The sequence below is a fragment of the Podarcis melisellensis genome (genome assembly GCF_964234715.1).
Source record: "Podarcis melisellensis genome assembly, chromosome: 3".
Taxonomy (NCBI): domain Eukaryota; kingdom Metazoa; phylum Chordata; class Lepidosauria; order Squamata; family Lacertidae; genus Podarcis; species Podarcis melisellensis.
In genome coordinates, this window is record NC_138530.1 from 87,189,341 (window position 1) to 87,209,313 (window position 19,973).

General features: G+C 42.1%; 1 protein-coding gene across 5 annotated transcripts in view; it reads left to right on the plus strand.

Moving 5' to 3' along the window:
* The window catches only part of EYS (eyes shut homolog), a 567,790-nt gene that overhangs the window by 204,659 nt on the left and 343,158 nt on the right, over positions 1–19,973 (plus strand). For all 5 annotated transcript variants that reach the window (XM_081905892.1, XM_081905891.1, XM_081905893.1 and 2 more), the window contains 2 exons: positions 14,059–14,230; positions 14,936–15,014. In XM_081905892.1, coding sequence (XP_081762018.1) covers positions 14,059–14,230; positions 14,936–15,014 — 251 coding nt within the window. The remainder of the gene's footprint in view (positions 1–14,058; positions 14,231–14,935; positions 15,015–19,973) is intronic.

The following is a 19,973-nucleotide window of genomic DNA, read 5'->3' on the forward strand; positions in this document are numbered from 1 at the left end:
TTTAGCTGTGGTAAAATGTACTGCCTAGTAAATGTGCTTAGAGTTGTGCTGTGCTTTTTAAATAATAATAATAATGCATGATTCCCCCCAACATATGGCTTATCCATATGATATCTAATAAATTAGATAAAGTTGATGAAAAACAAGCAATGAACATGCCGTATAATTGCTATAGTATAAATTGTAAGGGCAAGTTCTGGCTCCCTTAGATTAAGTAAAGGTAAAGGTAAAGGGACCCCTGACCATTAGGTCCAGTCGTGGCCGACTCTGGGGTTGCGGCACTCATCTCGCTTTATTGGCCAAGGGAGCCGGCGTACAGCTTCCGGGTCATGTGGCCAGCAGGACTAAGCCGCTTCTGGAGAACCAGGGTAGTGCACGGAAATGTCGTTTACCTTCCCACCAGAGCAGTACCTATTTATCTACTTGCACTTTGACATGCTTTCGAACTGCTAGGTTGGCAGGAGCAGGGACCGAGCAACAGGAGCTCACCTCGTCGCAGGGATTTGAACCGCCAACCTTCTGATCGGCAAGTCCTTGGCTCTGTGGTTTAACCCACAGCGCCACCCGTGTCCCCTCTCAGATTAAGTAAGTGACATCAAATCTAAAACTCACTGGCTGAAACTCTTAAAGAGGCCAAGTGTTTAATTCATTAGCCAATTAGTAAAGACCAGGGAAAAGTCAAGTATTTGTACATCAAATATGTGTATTCTGCACCGTAGGCAACCAACAGACATCTCAAACAACTAATCAGGAGTGTACCTTTCAGCTCCCCCTGCTGAAGTGGAGTGATTACATTTTCTGCCAAATTAGGCCTCTGATGTGTCTTCAGATGACACTAAGTATGCTTATGAACTTGTATGCTGAAGTAGTTACCAGCGCATAGGGAACCCAAATCTGTTGCTCAGTCCATTGCTTCTGCTCTGGATATTAAAGAAAAGACTACCTTTAATGCTAAAGCAGATTGCAGCAGCTGAGCATGAAGTTATATCAGTAAATTCTCATGAAAACGTAATGCACATTGTTCTGGATGCACAGCTATTAGGAGACAAGGAACAAAATGAGCATTGATTGGATGCCACCACGAAAGTCCTCTGTTTATCATCCATACACTTCCCACTGCTTAGGAAATTATTCTGAAAATGTCAATCTGTGTAGTCAAGGTTACCACCTAAAGGCTAAAGCATAATGCTATGCATGTGCAGGAAATAAAAGGAGGCTAATTGTTTCCAAGGGCCTCTAAACACAACAGAGCACATAAGTCGGTTAGGCCTATTCTGTCTCTGGGAGATTGTCAGCACTCCGTGGTTTAGTGATTATATGCTAGTGGTCAAGCAACTGACCCTTAAAAGCAGATCAAAGAAGAAATGAGCAAGCCCATTCACTATCATTTCAGGACAACGACTTACATTAAAAACAAAACAAACCATGCTGCATTTTTTGTGGGAGGTTATCCTTGAATCTGGGGCAGGGACGCGGGTGGCGCTGTGGGTTAAACCACAGAGCCTAGGACTTGCCAATCAGAAGGTAGGCGGTTTGAATCCCTGTGATGGGGTGAGCTCCAATTGCTCGGTCCCTGCTCCTGCCAACCTAGCAGTTCGAAAGCACATCAAAGTGCAAGTAGATCAATAGGTACTGCTCCGGCGGGAAGGTAAACGGCATTTCCGTGCACTGCTCTGGTTCACCAGAAGCGGCTTAGTCATGCTGGCCACATGACTCGGAAGCTGTCTGCAGACAAACGCCATCTCCCTCGGCCTATAGAGCGAGATGACCGCAGAGTCGGTCACGACTGGACCTAATGGTCAGGGGTCCCTTTACCTTTTTATCCTTGAATCTGAGAGCTGTGCGCAAATGTAGCATGTTCAGTATGTTGCTCTGCTTGTTACTGTATAGTTTTCAAAAGAAAAAAACCCACATGCAGACAAGCAATTCTATCAGTATTGTTAATTTCTTGGTCTTCTTCGCTTAGTGAGCCCAACAATGTTGCCTGAGGCTTACTAGATGCATTTAAGACATATGCCTGGTTCAGCAAACGGCATTGCCATGTGTTCTGGCACTCGTCGCAGTGTCTCGTTGCACCAGAAGCAGTTTCATCATTCTGGCCACATGACTCATAAAGCTTTCTATGGACAATCGGCTGGCTCCCTCAGCCTGAAGTGAGATGAGCATTGCACCTCATAGTCACCTTTGACTGGACGTAACCATCCAGGGGTCCTTTATCTTTACCTAAAAATTACAGTTGCTGTGGCCAGGCATGCCAACTCTAGTGAGCTGATGTGTCTCCAACCCCCTCAGTCTTGGTTGGAAAGGGGCTAGGCCCCCTCAATGTTAAGGGGGCCCAGCACACATATGCAACATCATGCGTGGTGAGTGTTGCATGTGCAGCTGGCTCCTCCAGAGCGCTCAGCCTTCTCCGGACAACACAATGTCATTTGTGTGACATCACACATGCCACACGCTGGGTCCCCTCAATCTGGCACCTCTGACTGAAGCTCTAGGCAATGTCTATCAAGGTGGGTTGTGTTGTTTAAGTTTTTTACTGTCAGTAGCTCCATACAAACCTTGCCAGGTCATAAACTTCCTGACAGCCTGCATACACTCGTAATGCAATTTTACGGAGGCTACAGAGTGATTGATGAACTGAACCTCTATGCTCCATTATCACCCAAGACATGGTGATATTAAAAGCCCAACACCTATGTTGCCATATGTCCAAGGGGATATTGAGTCACCGGTGAAGAATTTCAGATGTGAGGCTTAGCAGTTATATGACAGACCAGTATTTTGTTTTTGAGAATATGCTGAGAGAGATTACTGAGCTCTTGTCTGTTGAATCAACAAACAAACAAAAAAACGGCTTTGGGAAGTATGCTTATCGTCATCCTTGTGAGCCTTTAATTGTGCAGACTTTATGATAATACTAACAAATGCCACTTTGTACAAGATGACATTTCATACAGAGAAGTAATTTCTTTGTTGGTGTTTGCATAAATCTGGCATGTAAAATATCGTGTAACAAATGCACAAAAGTCTATTTTGCAATTTGTGGGATAACCTCACTCTCCTGATATTTTAAGCACAGGTGCAAATATAATCCAACCATAATTCAGTACCTTCTTACTTTGTAAGTCCTGGTGAATTTCAGTGGAACATTTACAGTGGAAGAGTTCTGAGCACATCTGTGGGAGTTTGCTGATCTTTGCCTTTTCGTAGTTTCCACTCAGCCTTGTGTAAAAAGAGGTGAGGGACAACCAAAGAACTTGACTAATAGTTCTTACCCACCAAATACAAATATCTAGATAATCTTGACATATTAGAGATATCCTCTTTTATTTTAATGCTGCACACCATGGGTGCTGGAAATAAAAGTTTGCAAGAGAATACATCAAAAAGTTTCTTGAAGTGATAAGGATCACATTGTTCATACCACCACTTTTCAGATTAAAGGACAAATCTAGCCCTAAGATGCTCCATAGGCAGTATTTGACATTTAACTTAAATCAATGTTTAAAAAAATATCAACCTATGTGAACCGAACTCTGCTGAATGCAAATATTTCTAGACTTTTTGTCCCCATTTCTGGCAAAGTTAGTCACTTTTTCATCTTGTTGCTGCAAGGCAAAGTTGTGACCTGTGAAGTATTATGCTGTGTAAAAACAGGGCAAATATATTTACCTCCAAGCTGACCTCGCACTTCAAATTTCACCCCTCCATACAGCGGCCATTTAATTTGATTTAATATCACTAAGCTAAAATAATTCCTTGCAATAAATTTGTAAATGACCCCAAAATACAAATTCAAAGCCTTTAGAGTTGGCCATTAACCTGTAATAAATCTTTCGAAGATGAAATCAATAGCATATTAGGTTCAACAACCTTATCAGCCGGGTTTTATTCAACACATATATGAGAAAGGAAGTTAAAAACTTGCTGCCACTAATATAGTGAGACACATGGCAATGGAGTGCTGGAGCTGGAATAAAAGGTACACTAGTTTTAAAGGGAAATCTACCCTCCCCGTTAAGAGGGAGGGAACAGACACCTAGAAGAGGCTGCACAAGCAACTAGGCCCAACCCTTTGGGGTGTCGTGGAGTCTTTGTGCCTGTAAATATGACCACTTTTAAGCTTCAGATGAGTTGGATTGGTTGGTATGAATGAATTTAAATTAGGACAGTCTGGCACAAATTTGGACTCATGAAACTTACAAGGATCTGAATGGTCTGGCACCTACAGAGGGTCCAGGAAGGGGGGGGGGATATACACAAGTTCCCTGGACCCATTTCTTCTCCTCTTGGCTGAAACCATCTTATTCACCCTCTCACTTTCTCCCAGAAAATGGTGGTGGTGATAAGGAGAAGTGCTAGATGCAGCTGCCCAATTGCTTATCAGCTCTGCATCACAAACAATCAGGCTGTTACACTGAAGAACTGGGAAAAGGAGCAGCTGGTGATAATGGCAGTGAGGACAGGTCACAGAATCCCTGAAGGAAAGAGAGAGTGTTGTCCGAGGGCCTTCCACACCTGCAGCTGGTATTGAGCTCAGTGCTCCCCTTCAGTCAGGAAGTGGGGATTGACCACCCCTTTGTTTTTCACAGAGAGCAAAAACTAGGAATTTTATCATGTTTGGCTTGGTGAATCACAACTTGTGTACACCTAAATGAGATCAACATTCTGGTTGCTGCTTAAGGTTAAGTGCAAAGAATTAACTGATTTTGTTTTTGTTTAGTTGTGTCCGACTCTTCGTGACCCCATGGACCAGAGCACGCCAGGCACTCATGTCTTCCACTGCCTCCCGCAGTTTGGTCAAACTCATGCTGGTAGCTCCGAGAACACTGTCCAACCATCTCGTCCTCTGTCATCCCCTTCTCCTTGTGCCCTCCATCTTTCCCAACATCAGGGTCTTTTCCAGGGAGTCTTCTCTTCTCATGAGGTGGCCAAAGTATTGGAGCCTCAACCTCATGATCAGTCCTTCCAGTGAGCACTCAGGGCTGATTTCCTTAAGAATGGATAGGTTTGATCTTCTTGCAGTCCATGGGACTCTCAAGAGTCTCCTCCAGCACCATAATTCAAAAGCATCAATTCTTCGGCGATCAGCCTTCTTGATGGTCCAGCTCTCACTTCCATACACCACTACTGGAAAAACCATGGCTTTTACTATACGGACCTTTGTTGGCAAGGTGATGTCTCTGCTTTTTAAGATGCTGTCTAGGTTTGCCATCGCCTTTCTCCCAAGGAGCAGGCGTTTTTTAATTTCGTGACTGCTGTCACCATCTGCAGTGATCATGGAGCCCCAAAAAGTAAAATCTCTCACTGCTTCCATTTCTTCCCCTTCTATTTGCCAGGAGGTGATGGGACCAGTGGTCACGATCTTCGTTTTTTCGATGTTGAGCTTCAGACCATATTTTGCGCTCTCGTCTTTCAGCCTCATTAAAAGGTTCTTTAATTCATCCTCACTTTCTGTCATCAAGGTTGTGTCATCTGCATATCTGAGGTTGTTGATATTTCTTCCAGCAATTAACTGATTACAATTGTCAACTGATTATTGACAAATCCACTTTTGCCAGCCCTTCAGAGGATGGAGCTTTCCTTGCTCTGATGATGCCCCTTTCCCGTCAAAATTCTCTATGGATCTCATGGAGTGCCAGGGAGAAGGAAGCACCTGTCTGATCATACAGTATGCCAGTCCATAAGCACCCTCGCTGTGTTTTATAGGCAAATACACATGGCTAGCAAGGTCCAAGCACACAACAAGCTCATTTGTATGGTAATTCTCTTGTCTTGAGGACATTTTTGAGACTTGGCTGATAAAATGAACACAGCAAGACAGCTCCCTTCAGGCACAACTTCTATTAACTATTGTTTAACTGTTTCCTGGGGGATTAGTCTGTTGCAGCAAAAAGAACAAAGTGCCTTGTGGCACCTTGAAAGACTCAAGACCTCAGCCCCATAATACATTTAAAGCACTATTATAGCACTATAATAGACATGGTTTCCCCCAAAGAATCCTGTGAACTGTGGTTCGTTAAGGGTGCTGAGAGTTGTTAGAAGACATCCCCATTCCCCTCACTAAGCTACAATCCCCAGAGTTCCCTGAGAAGAGGGATTGTTAAGCGACCCTGCTTCCATTTGGGCACCAGGTTAAAACCTGGTTATTAGTGTTTAATGATAGCCTCACTTTGTAATGACTGCAGCTTGTGCTTTAAAAATATTTATTGCCCACCCCCATCCCCCACTACTGAACTGTAGTTGGATTTGTACTCAGCCGTGAAAATCTTTGGCTAGGGGGTGGGATATATAGTATAAAGAAATACATATGCATGCCACCCAGTAATATTGCATTCTTTCTGATTATTGATTTAAAGGGCTGTCTTTCATTCATTTTCTAGCTTTTCTTTGTTGTCCTTGCTGCACTGAGGTGATTTTCTGTCCTCTCTCATTTGCCGGCTCACTTTGATGCTAAATGTTTGCTGTTTCTTGCAGAAGTTTCTGTGGAATGAAAGAATTCCAATTAAATGCCTCTTGGAGCATTTTCCTCTCCATCCCAATCACCCACCCTGATGCTTGCGCTATTTCTTCCAGCTCTAACTTTAATGAACATAGTGGACCTAATGGCGTTGTAATCAGTTGATGCTACTACTTAACTCAGTTTGAAGCCCTGAAACAGTGAAAGGGGGGGGGGACATGTTTGTTTTCTTTGCAGGGTTTGCAATAAGGTGGTGTCTACTCGGAGACTTGCAGGAGGTGTGGTTGTAGTATAATGCAATAAAATTAAGCCAACTTTGTTCTTATAAGACCCGTCTATAAATTTTAAGTAATTGCACAATTAATATAGTAACTTTCCCTCCTTAAGTTTCTTATACCCATGAAGAGCAGAAAGTATTTTATGATTATTATTGATCTGTAGGAATTAAGATGGTTCATTAGAATGTTTTCTTAATTTTTCAGTACACATTACTACGTTATGTACAAGTTTATTGCAAATTTATTTGCAGCAATATTTTGAGATTTTTGGAAAAATAAATGTACAAAGGGAACAGATGACATAAGAGGGAGAGCTTGGTGGCAGAGCTGACTTGATGCTCCGGCCACTATGCAGCACACTGAGCTCCCTACACTTCCCCCTCACCTTCTCGGGAAGCAGCAGCAACTTGCTGTGTTAGGAAGCCAGGAGAACAATGGAGCCCACCTGCATTACCTCACCAGCCCCTTCTGGTGGCACTTTTGCTGACAAGGTCCTGCTGTGCATGTTGTGCATGATTTAACTATAGGCTCTTTCACACAATGCATGGAACAGAGGCACAATCTGCTTCTACACATGTGCAAGTGTTTGTGCAAAAGATGGTTTACAGAAGGCACACCTGTTGAATGTAACATGTGAACTATATGTAGGCTTGTTCACATTTTGAACACAGGTGCAAGCTCTCTCTACACATGCATAAGTGTTTCTGTGAAAGAGTGTATACTTGTTCATTCGTACAGCTCGGTTATTTGATGCCTAGGTACACAGACTGCACTTATTTACCATTATATGTGAATTACTGTACATGTGTACAGCTCAACTATTTGTGTAAACAGGTGCATAGATTATACACTTGTTGACTGTAAAGTGTGGACATTTCTTAATACCATAGAGTGATTTGATCACAGAAATAATGTATGGGCAGGTCCTGCTATCCGAAAATTCCCTTATCCAAAAATAAGGAATTGTATCAAAACTACAGTACACTACAAATATGGCTGATTCTGATATCTGAACAGCTGGAGTTTCCTCACTTTCGTACTTGTTTCTGCTTTGCTGGTCAGTGGCCACCATTTTTGGACAGAAACCATGGAGAGAGGGAGGTGTGAGAAAGACTGGACAAACTAGAGAGCAGTGGAGATCAGACAAATCAGTTTTTTTCCTATGTCTCTATTTTGCTGGTTTGCTGCAGCCATTTTAGGAAGAAATCATGACAGGGGGTGGGATCATGAATTGGAAATGTTCCCATAGGAAGTAATGCAAATTGTCAGCTCATTATGTGAATGCTTGCCTAATGAACAATTTCCTGGGAACACACTGTGTTTGGTAAGCAGGATCTGCATGTATAGTGAATATCCTTTTTGGATAGTCTTTTCTTCATGGGAAGGCAGGCTGCTCCATTCTGCAGTGCTTAAAGTCCCTATATTTTTCTTTCATTTACTCTCACAACATCAGTGAGAGCCTAGCTGCTATTGATGCACGTTTCACAAAGCCTGGCATGTTACCCCACATAAGTGATTTTAGTTTTCTGATGTGCTAGATTGAATAGAAGGCAATTCTTGTTAGTCTAGGTACTTCAGAGTTCAGGATTAATAGCAACTCTGTAAATTCAGAGTTTCTCAAATGACCAGAGGCCAAATGTGTTAGATCAGGATCTTTAACTATATTGTCAGAGTGTTTTTCCCTTCCCATCAACACCACTTCAGGTCCCCCCCTGCTTTTCTTAAAGCTGGCTGCTCTCCCTCAAATACAAATTTACTTCAGGCATTGTGACAACTTAGTGACAGTATTGATTGTGGCTTCCAAAACTCCCCTAGGAGGTTTCTTCCAGACATTGAAGAATAAGGACCTTACAAGTGAGGGAATTGAAAGACCAAAGGCAGCTCTGAACCAAAATAGTTGCAGCGCTGCTGCTGTGTCTTACTCTGTCTGTGCTTTGAAAGCATGTAAGCGACAGTGCTTTCATCAAATGTGGCGTGATTTATACCAGGATGGGGAGCTTAATCCTGACATCCCAGTCATATTCTCAGCTCTTGCTATCAGCCAGCCAGCCAAGGGTGCTGGAAGTGAGGCTCTGGCACCTTAAATGGCCAAAGAGTGTGGCCTCTTTGCATGCATGGTTATGAGTACTGGTCATATCACTGGCATATTCAGGTAGGTCTGCAGTGACTCCTCCTCCCATTTCTGAAACCTGGAGAACCACAACCAACCAGTGTTGACAATACTGAGCTAGATGGACCAATGGTATGACTCAGTATAAGAACAGCTTCCTATGTTCATATGTACTAGTGTCATTGGAAGCACAGAGAGGAGGGCAAGGGGTGCTGCCAAACTGGATGGATTTAAAATAGCAACAGCTCATTTGCAAGGGCTAGTAGTAACAAGCCCTGACTTGGACAATCTCACCCATGCTGATGACAGTTCTGCCCAGTGCAGCTGAGCTAGTAGGAGGGCTGGTGTAGGTCTCTCTTTCTTTCCTCTTTAATATATAGTATGAGTTTTCATGTCTTCAAACTAAGGTATTAAAACATGGATGATGGCAGTACTACCTGTGTGTACACCAAAAGGCATCTCTTGGCAATCGCACCTCACAAGGCATACAGATGTTGGAGAGCCTGTTTGCAACACACATCAACAGTAATGCAGTGCCCCTGGGCAATACCGCCGTCAGGACAAAATGCTGGAAGGGATTTCAGAAGCTGGAATGGCTTCTGCAATTCACCGTAAGCGTACACCAAGAAACTTAACTTGGCTCTGCGTAACTGCAGAAAGCTCCCTGATCCAGTGAGAAAAGTGTTTCCACTGTTGGTTGGGTTAGGTGCTTTCGCAACTTTGCAGAGAGTTTTACATGACCTACACTCTAAACTTTCCTTGTTGCCTTACTAAAACTTTGAGTAAAAGCCTAGTTTGTTAGTTAGGGTTTGTTTTTTGTTGTTTTTTTGGCAGGGTGGCATTGGAATTGGACTGAGGTCTTGTCATTCACTCCATGCCTAAGGGTCATTCCAATATACCTACTATAGACAGCAGATTGAGACAATTTAAAGTCCAAAGCTTTAGGAACAGTGCTTTTGTGTGGCACTTACTGTAACAACTTCATGGTGAGTACTAGCACCTATTTTTCTAGAGAAAAAGCACTGGTTGAGGCAGCTAAGGGAGGAATCCACTTGGTGGTAGTGGTGATAACAAAGTGAAGGAATTGATTGCTTTGTTTTCCTCTCTTCTCCCTCAAAGGTACAGATTCAGCCTATGCCATCACAGGTGGTCAAAGCATTTATTTATTTGAATAGTATGGCTTTCCTGTTGCTCCTTACAAGTGACTAGGGCTATGCCAGCGAATTCCTCCAACGAAGCTTGTAAACGCGGTAGAAAAGAAATGCTTTCCTGATTATGTTTGTTTGTTTTGTGCCAGGGCTGACTTTCAGCTCCCATTCCCAATGTGTAAACATTGTGTTCCTGGCTGACTATACAGTTGCCAACCTGTTTAGGTGGAATGTTGCCTGCTCACAAGCAAACCGGATGTATGGCCTGGAGCTTGATTGCCAGAGAAGAATGAAGCAAAAAGGCAGCCGAGCTATGAAAGTATAACAATAGTTTGTGTCAGATTTGTGACTGCTGCCCGACCCCAACAGAGACAGTTTTATTTCTTAAGTAAGGTATGACCAGTGCTTTTTTCTAGACCAAAAAGTGCTGGGATGCTCCTCCCTCAGAAGACCCACCCCAGAGCCCAAAGAGGATATCTTTGGGCTTGGGTGGGGGTCTCCTCACGAGTCAGAGGCAGCTTGTGTCAGGCTCTGTTTGCACGGCTGCCACATGAGCAGGCAGGAAGTAGGCAGGCTACTCCTTTCTCCCAGGAGGAAGAGGCAGTCTGCATGTGCCCCCTGCCTGTGCAGCTGAGGTACGGGTGGGCGTTCATACTGCTTCACTGAGGGGCATACGGTTGTCTGCTGGTGACAGGGGGAGTAAGGAACAATGGCAGTTTCACTCGCAATATAGCAACTGGTGACGCTGCCATTGTGCTGTGGCCCTCATACTGAGGATATATCTCCCAGGCCAATTGCTGAGAATGCTCAGCTGAGGCAAAGAGGGGCTTCCATGCCTCAGCTGAGCAGCTCACGAGAGCAGGAGCAGCTGGGAGCTTGCTCAGCTGAGGCGCAGCTTTCCCACACATCAGCTGTTAGCTGGGAGGCTGAAGAGCCTCAGCAAAGCGCTGCTGCTGCCTGAATAACCTTCCTCCCTCCAATTTAAATGAATTGTTGTGTTTCAGGATTATAATTGGTATGGGCAACAATTCACTTACCTCCATGTTAAATGCAAATCCCACTGGGGTTGATAAGAATTTAGCAACCTAACTCTGCCTATTTTCTCTTTTGGTCTTTCCTTCATTTGCAAATTATTTGTCATTTCCAAATAATCATATTAATATATGACTGTATCTTGATATATGTATAAATGTGTACACACCCCCACACAACCCACAATTAGGAACATAAAGTTTAGCAATGACTCCCATCCAGGATGTCAAAAACTTGTATTAAGGCAATATGTTTCAGAGGCTAGTTATTCCATGTAAAAATTAAGCTGTGAATAGTAATGCTACCCAAGTTTTGGGGAAAGTAATTTTCAACTCCCCCCCCCCCATTTCGTTATAAATCATTTCCCAATATTCTTCTACCTTTTTACATGCCCACCACATATGAAAAAAGTTCCCTTAATTTCTTTACATTTCCAACACAAGTCTGATTCTACTTGATACATATTTGCCAACCTACTCAGAGTTAAATACCATCTATGAATCATTTTCAAATAGCTCTCTTTCAGTGAATAACACACAGTAAATTTTAGGTCATTTTCCCAGAGTTTCTCCCATTGGTTTAGATCTTTAACTAGCTCATCTTTTGTTTCCCATTCTAATAAAAAGTTATACATTTTAGACAAAAGTTTATCCTTATTCTGTAATAATTCCTTTTCCAATTGTGAGCTTTGGTCCAAGAATGCATTTTTTTTAAAAAAAAAAAAATCTAACTTAAACCTGCCATATAAGTGGTGGTATTGTAACTAATCTGTGACTTGACTCCTTCAGTCTTCCAATCAAGTGCAATTCATATTGTGTAGTGGCATCTAAAAGGTCAGTTGTGAGCTCACAATTTTTTTTGCTAAAAAAAATTTCAGGGTAATTTAAAATAGCAGGATAGTGCAAGCCCAGCACTGAGCATGATGATGATTAATGATACTACAAAAATTTATCCTTAACAAGAGTAAATTAGTAGATTTGAACTCACCACCCCCAATTCTCAATACACAGACCTCCACCTTTTACACGAGATGCTCCATTAGCTGGGCTAATGTGAAAGGAAGAAATTGTGTCTCTGCAAGACTCTATAGTAAGGGAACTTGATTTCCCCCCCCCCCCATGATAGATCTAATCAGATATATTCATGATTTCCTTAATTATGGCAGTTTATTCCAATTCATTTAGTGTTTTTTGTAAGGGCTGCACTTGTTGAATTGCAGAGAGAGAAAGTTGTAGCATGTGAGAGATCATGTACACAATTCCTAAAACAATTCCTAATTAATATTAGCACTGCAACTAATTATAAATTATGAGATATATATGCAAGTGTGACAAACTGAAAGTCCAATTAAAAAGAATATATATATGGGAAGAGAGTGCCATTATGACCTCATCAAAGCATGAGAAGTAGGAGGAAAATTGTTTGCCTTAGGTTTGGAGCGTATATGCAGTGGGATAGCCAAAGACCAGAGAGATAGAGTAACTGTTCTTTTGAAGTCCCATCCCCTGCAAGCTTGACACTATAGAAGGATTTTCAACCCTCTGATGTACAGAAGTGAATGACTTCAAAAGAAAGTATTTGGAGTTTATGCAGGTGAAGCAGATGCTCAAAGGGAGAGTATTGTGGAGCTCGACTTCTTTGTCTGTATCCTAACAACATTTTATCACCTCTTCTTTACAACAACAGATCAAGAAAGCCTCCTACTGGAATTTGATTTATATATGTAGAATATCTTCCTATTGCTGGCCTGCGGGGAGAAAGTAGCTAGTTTGGCACACAAGAGAGCATACAGATATGTTTTCTATACACTAAGCCCACAATTTATGCCCAGTTAACTTGTGCACATTCAGCTTTACATGTGTGGTAAATCAATAAATAAATATAAAGGGGTGGAAAGCGGGCAGAGTTCCAGGGAAAATGATTTGGTAGTCCCACCCACCATTGAACCCAATGGGTTTTGACTATGCACAATTTTTGCTTTAGGTGCAATCCCTGGCATGTAACACCCACCTAAGTTATAGGCTTACTGTACATCATACATAAGGTGTTTTTTCCCCTCTGTTGTGTGGGATGCTATATGAAGTGCATTGTGTCCATACATACAGAAATATGTATAAAATCAACACCACTGGGTTTATTTACATGTTGTCTGATATGATTTAGCAATGTGTTAATGAGATAACTTGAAGAATTTTCCCAGTGAATAATACCAGGAAGGAAGAAATCTGCTTATCTGCAACTCAGTAAAATACATGGAGATCTTTGGAATCATGCTGATTCTGCACATCTAGTTTACTGGCATCTGTTGTGGAATCATGGGGCAGGATTCAATTCATGAGTGCTGTCAGCAGTGGTAGTGCTATAAGGATGGTGTTTTGCTTCAGCCAGGCTCTACTACATGGTCCAAATTCAGGGTGTGCCTTTGGATGGTATGAGTTAAGTTAGAGGATGAGAAAAGTATCTGCATGTTTGGGGTTCTCCTGTCATTATGCAAAGTGAATGTGGCATGTGAGCAAAGGATACACATCATGCAAACTAAAATTGTCTTTTTCTGTGTGCTTAAGTCATTGCTTAGCACGCTGCCCAGGAAATGTGGGAGTTAATACTGGAGTTAAAGCACTTGCAGGGATGCTGAAAAGACCAGTGAGGCTGAACTCCATGGTGACAACAGGGCCCAATTCATATATTCCCAGATTAGTGTACTATGGCTTCCCAGTGTCTGGATCCCACACTGCTCTAGAAATTATCTCTGAAGTTAGGTGTCTTAAATTGCTACAGGGGGAACATTATAATATGAGTAGTTTGCATCACTGCAGCCTTCTCATATTCTAGTGTTGCTTCCATGGTATTTTTGCACTTAAGAAACTCTGCTATGCTGCTGTAGCTTAATTATATACATCTAGGCTAGAGCTGCAGGCTTAAATGCATACAATGTCTGCCCCCACCATATATAAATAAATAAATGGATATATTTTTAAGTACATAGTGTTTTGATTCTACTGTTGTCTTTATGTGTGTCCCCCACCCCAGGCAACCAGTGCGAAGTGGATATAGATGAATGCGTTTCAACACCTTGTCTCAACAATGGAAGCTGCGTCGATGGCATCAGCTACTATAAGTGCTACTGCCGAAGTGGTTTTATTGGAATAAACTGTGAAACAAATGCTGATGAATGTTTGTCAGCACCTTGTCTTCATGGAAGGTGGCTATTTTCATCTTTTACTATTATTACCCATAAGAAAAGAAGGGGAAGGGGAAGAAGAACTAGCAACATTTAAGATTTAATGTCAGGGAAGGTTGCTGAAGATACTTCTAATTATGCTGTTCCATAAAGTAAAAGTACAGCCACAGTTAAAGGATGACAGATGTTGCCAGTTTAAGCTAATGCAATATAGTGGGTACATTATCTCATTTCTTCTTTCATTCGAGTGCAATAACATAAAGTAATTTTCAATAACTGTGCATTAATTAGACTTTAATATACTTGCAAGGAGTTCTTCAGCCTTTGCATGCGAGCAGGTTGAAAGAGGATTCTTCTTTGGAGCGCAAGCATATGTGAGGAGGTTTAAAATACTTAGGAACAAAGAACACAAGAAGCTTCCTTTTTCCAAGTTGGACTATTTGTCTAGCCCACTCAGTATTTTCTGCAAGGACTGGCAATGGCACTCCAGGGTTTCAGCCCTACCTGCATATACCAGGGATTGAACCAAGGATCTTCTGCATGCAAAACAGATGCTGCATCAAAGGGTCTTTGGTCATGACACAATACAGTTACAGGGACAGTTTCTACTACGTTGAGTGGAGTATGTACAGGATTAGCCTGAGATTTGTGTATGGACACAACGGACTAATGTGAATGGTGCTGTGTTGTGCAAGTGTGGCAAGTGACCTGGATGTTCTTTTTCAGATGCACTGACCTCATTGATGGGTATCGGTGCAACTGCGAAGCGGGGTGGACCAGTTCAAGATGTGAAATTGACGTTAACGTAAGTCTTCTCATTAAAGCAGAGCCCATTTGCACACATGAACCCATAAAATACCAAAGCTTTTTACAAAAGAAGTACTCCCTGGGTTCTCAACACCGAGGAGGTGGTACAAAGGTTTCAGTAGTCTGGTTATCAGGGGGCTCCATATTATTAGAGCCAGTGCCTCAGGGAGAGAAAGGCTGCAGTGTTTTCCCTCCATTCACTACAAAGTGCAGGAAAAGCATTAAGACTCAAAGGACTGATCTGCAGAGATGGTGCCTAAAGGGAGCAAAGTGCATGTTCCAGGTCCTTTCACAGTAGCTGCCTTCAGCATAAGGGTCACATCCACACAATGCATTTAAAGTTCACGACCAAAGAATCCTAGGCATTACAGTTCACCCCTCACTGGGCACCCTTAAGCGTGAGCTCCCATGATTCTTTGGGGGGGAGCCATGTGCTTTCAATGTGAGGTGTGGTTGTGACCAGAATGTGTCACTGAATACCAGTTGCTGCTGGCTAGCAGTGGATGAGGACTGCTGATTTCAAGCCCTTCTTTTGAGCTTCTTTGAGCCGCATGGTTAGCCACAATAGGAAACAGGATCCTGGCTTAATGGATTGTTTCAGTTTCCTGTTTAAAGCATTAATTGACTCAATATGTAGCACATTTGTGCTAGAAAACCTTTTGTTATAATTGTTCGTAGGGATATCGTAGTGCTTGCTATATGAAACCATTCAGTAATTTGATAGGTCACTGGGGATTTACATTCATACTCTATTTACTACCTGCAGTCAGAGCTCTGTATTCTTTTGAACTTTTCCTATTGCTTTGGATGTTCAGTAAGCATGTCAGTGAGTCGACCATGTCACCAGAGCATAATATGAACTAATTAGCTGTTTTAATTCATCATATTCCTGATGCCATGTGGGTTGTAGCATACCACAAGTTCAACATTTAGATCTTGAAAACAAACAGTTGTTCCTAGACTCTTTTTGAGATGCCATTAGCAAAGTGAAACATATCAGTAGTGGCTGGTTGTAACTGGGGCTGGTGGCACACAGGGCAAGGCAGCTTACTAGTAAACAGAACCAGGACAAACCATAGGCAATAATGAACACTGCATTGCTGCTATCCTACTGTGTGTCTTCCTGCACTTGTGGTCTGAACACAGTTGCTTGACCAGGTTGTAGGTTTGACCAGATGCAAACAATGCAACCAGGTAAAATCAAGTTTCTTTTCTCCATGATGGCTTCTAATAATGAATTTAAGAAGTGCTCCCTTTTCTCTGTTATTTTGTTATTGCTGTGGCTTTTAGTTTACTGTGTGCCCCCCCCCATATTTACATTTTAATTGCTTATATTCTTTTTTGGGTAAACTTCCCTGGGAATATCACTGAAGAGTGGTATAAAAATGCATGATAAATATTCATACTGGCCCAAGTGGTTTCACTGCATTCCGTCTCAGAAAGTAGCTAGTTATATGAGGGAGGATGGTAGGACTCAGGAATCCTGAAGCAGTGTGACTCATCCCGGAAATGACAGTCATCTGCACAAGTTCTTCCACCTTGGCTTTTTTGTTACTCTTCGGAAATGTGTCCCTGTGTAATTATCTCTGGTTAATGTTTGTGACTTTTCTTTAGGGAGCCTGACTTATTTGATTTTCCATTCTCATTTGTTCCAAAAGAGGCATTAAATTTTCTGCAGACCTTGTAACTTAATTCATTAAGGAACAGATGCTGATTCCTTCTGTAGTACTAGCAGAACTGCTTTATGTTTGTGTTGTTTCCCAGATTAATGGTGTTACATTTGGGGAGCAGGGAGGAGACATTTAGATTTTCAAAACAAAAGAGAATTTTCAAATGCAGTCTACGTTGCCTATGAGCACAAGTCTTTTTCTAAAATTGCCAGTGCAGGAAACCTGATCCAGATCGCAATCCAGATTCAGTGGAATAGAAGGGCTTCCAGGCCTTTGCTCCAGCTGTAGTAGTCTAGAATGGGCTAGAAGAATCAGGAGTAGCTGAACTGGGAGAACCTAAGCTGGAGGAGGATCTCCTCTTTTCACCCCAACTTCAGTCACTTTGGAAAGGGCAGCAGGGATAGTGGATTTCTCCTCCAATCTTCCTGCAGACCTGGAAGCTTCAGCAGAGGTTGTGGAGGGCTTTGATCAGTCATGGGAGGAAGCTAGGTGGCAGTTACTGAACAGGAGTCTAAGCAGGAGAGTGCAGTCTTGGTGCAACCTTCACAGATGGAAGGAGACCCACCCATCCCAACAGGACTATAGGCTTCCAAATATGATATTCTCACAAGGCAAAAGCTTGGCAGGAGGGGTGGGGAATTTGTTGGGACGTCTTTATTGCTTCTGTCAAGTTCTGAACTTCTTGCCATGCTCCTGAACTCCAGGATTGGGGCTCCTGAACTTCAGGATTTGGACTCCTAAGTACTACGTCCACTGCTGAGCCTTACTTGATCAAGTAAAGATCTCTCTCTTACTTCCAAGTAAGGGCCTTTGTCTGTGAGTGTTGGGTGGAAGCAGCTGCCCACACTTCCTGATGTGAAAAAGCCCCATGGGAAGAGTTATTTCATGACATCTTTCCACAGGGCTTTAATCAAAGTGCATGAAGTCTAGCTACCAAGTGCCTGAAATTGGTGCGCTCGCAGCTTTTGTTCTTAAAGGAAATTCTTCTTTTTAACTCCTGTTCCCCTTTCCTCCCAAAAAGTATTTCTGCACTGGTTTCTTGAAAAGCAAAAATGGCTACACTTAAAACAACCACAATTAACAGCTGCTAGAAGCTTCTGTTGAAAGCCCAGCAAAGTGTGTCATAGGGTTTTCAGGAATTGCTGACATCTGAGAAGGCTGCAGGGTACAGACCAATAGAAAGGTTATTTGTAGAAGGAAGGAAAGGACATTCACAAACACCCCTTGTCCACCAAAAGCTCCACATCTCACGTATGAGAAATTTCCTTGCATTTTCCTTGCTTTTTGATAATTTTCAAATACATTTTCTCTTTTTGTGAATTAACAGGGAATAGTTGTTGTTGTTTTAATTTTAAAAAACTATGGAAGAAATGTTGGGCACAACCCTAATAAAAGTTTCAATTATTTGATGTTTGATAAGAAAACAGCACCTCGTGCCTGTTTTTATTCTCAGCTTCTTTTTCAAGTTTGATACTTCCTGATGATTTTTATGCTTTCTCCAATGAACTATTATTTTAGGTTGATTTGTTCTCCATAAATTTTGTAAAGAGCATATAAGAGAACAAAGCTGCAGGAACGGTTTGAAATGCTAACAAGCTACGGGGAATGCATGGAAAGAAATAAAAAGCAGTCCTCTATTTTTGGCTAGCAAGCACAGAACACCTCTTAATTTCAAACAGCAGACTGTTCTTTTCTTTTCTTTTTAATGACTTTGAGTTTCCCATTAAGTATTTTCATTAATTTAGTGAAAGACTAATGTTCAAACTATAGGTTCAAATTCTTTGGCAGTATACAAAGTTTCCCATCCTTCCTATGGGATGTATAATTCAATTACTTTATGTAATGCTTTCTAATAAATCATCCTATACATCCCAGCTGGTTTGCTGATAGGAAAAGCATGTTGTTTTCACACCAGTCCCCTTGGGTTCAGGTATTTGCATTTAAGTAAAAGTAATGAGTATATCGGAAAAGGAAATCTACTTATCCTTTCTCTTGGTAAACTGAAAAGTGTTCACTAGTTTGGAGAAGTTAGCAATAACCCTCCGCCCCACACCTTCAAAAACGAAGAACGGTTCTTTCAGGTGACTTGTGTGGATTATCTCAAAAGCCTGGATGACAGCAATTAACAAACCTTATTGAAGATGAATGCATTCGTCAATCGGGGAGTGGAGGAATTCTGATTCATTTTGGCAATTACACTAATTGTGCTTTCCTGTAGTTTTGGCACAGTAAAAGTTAATTTGCCACAAGGTTATGTTATGTACGGTAAATGTGCCAAGGGTTTCCATTGGATTAGGAGAAAGTATTTGTCACTATATTTATGTTATTATTTGAATAAGGATCAGTACATTTGCTCTTATAACTTTTCAAAGCAATTGTAAAGAATTGCCCTCATCCAGTTTTCCATGTGAGGGAAGGCAGCCAACTGCACGCTCACACAACCGAGTTGCTTCTAGCATTATTCATTAAATGCATATCCTACCTTCTCTCCCAGGAGCTGAAGGAAGCATACAACATTCTTCTCCCTCCTCCATGTGAGGTAGGTTAGAGAAGGGGGAGCCCAGTGTCACCTAGTGAGCTTCACAGCTGAGTGAGGATTTTAACTGGAATCTTCAAAGTCCTCATCTGGCACTCTAACCGCTATACAACACTGCCTCTCAGTGGATGTTGCTTTGGTGCCCCGACTATGCATCTTCTGAGTGAGACTATAGGTGCTGGCTGCCTTCTTCTCCTTCCCAAGAGGCTATTAAGAGGACAAGAGGAAGGCCCTCTGAGTGCTGCAGCAGACACTGACCCATTTATAGTTTCCTGGGCTCTGTTGCTACATACTTTCTTGGACTAGGTTCAATGGGCTGGATTCAGCTGATTGATCCTGCTAAAGGAAGCTCCCACAAGGACTTTTGCTACAGCAAAGGGGCTTTCCCACTTTTCCTTCACCCATACTCCCAGAATTGTTTGATGGAATGTTTGTTACAGCACAATGTTGAATTCTTCCCAACTTTTTATTTGTATACAGTCATACCCTGGAAGTCAAATGGAATCCGTTCCAGAAGTCCATTCAACTTCCAAAACATTCAGAAACCAAGGTGCAACTTCCAATTGGCTGCAGGAAGCTCCTGCAGCCAATTGGAAGCTGCATCAGACATTTGGGTTCCAAATAACATTTGCAAACCAGAACACTCACTTCTGGGTTTGCAGCATTTGGGAGCCAAAATGTATGACTTGCAAGACATTCAACTTCCAAGGTATGACTCTGTGTGTGTGTGTGTGTGTGTGTGTGTGTGTGT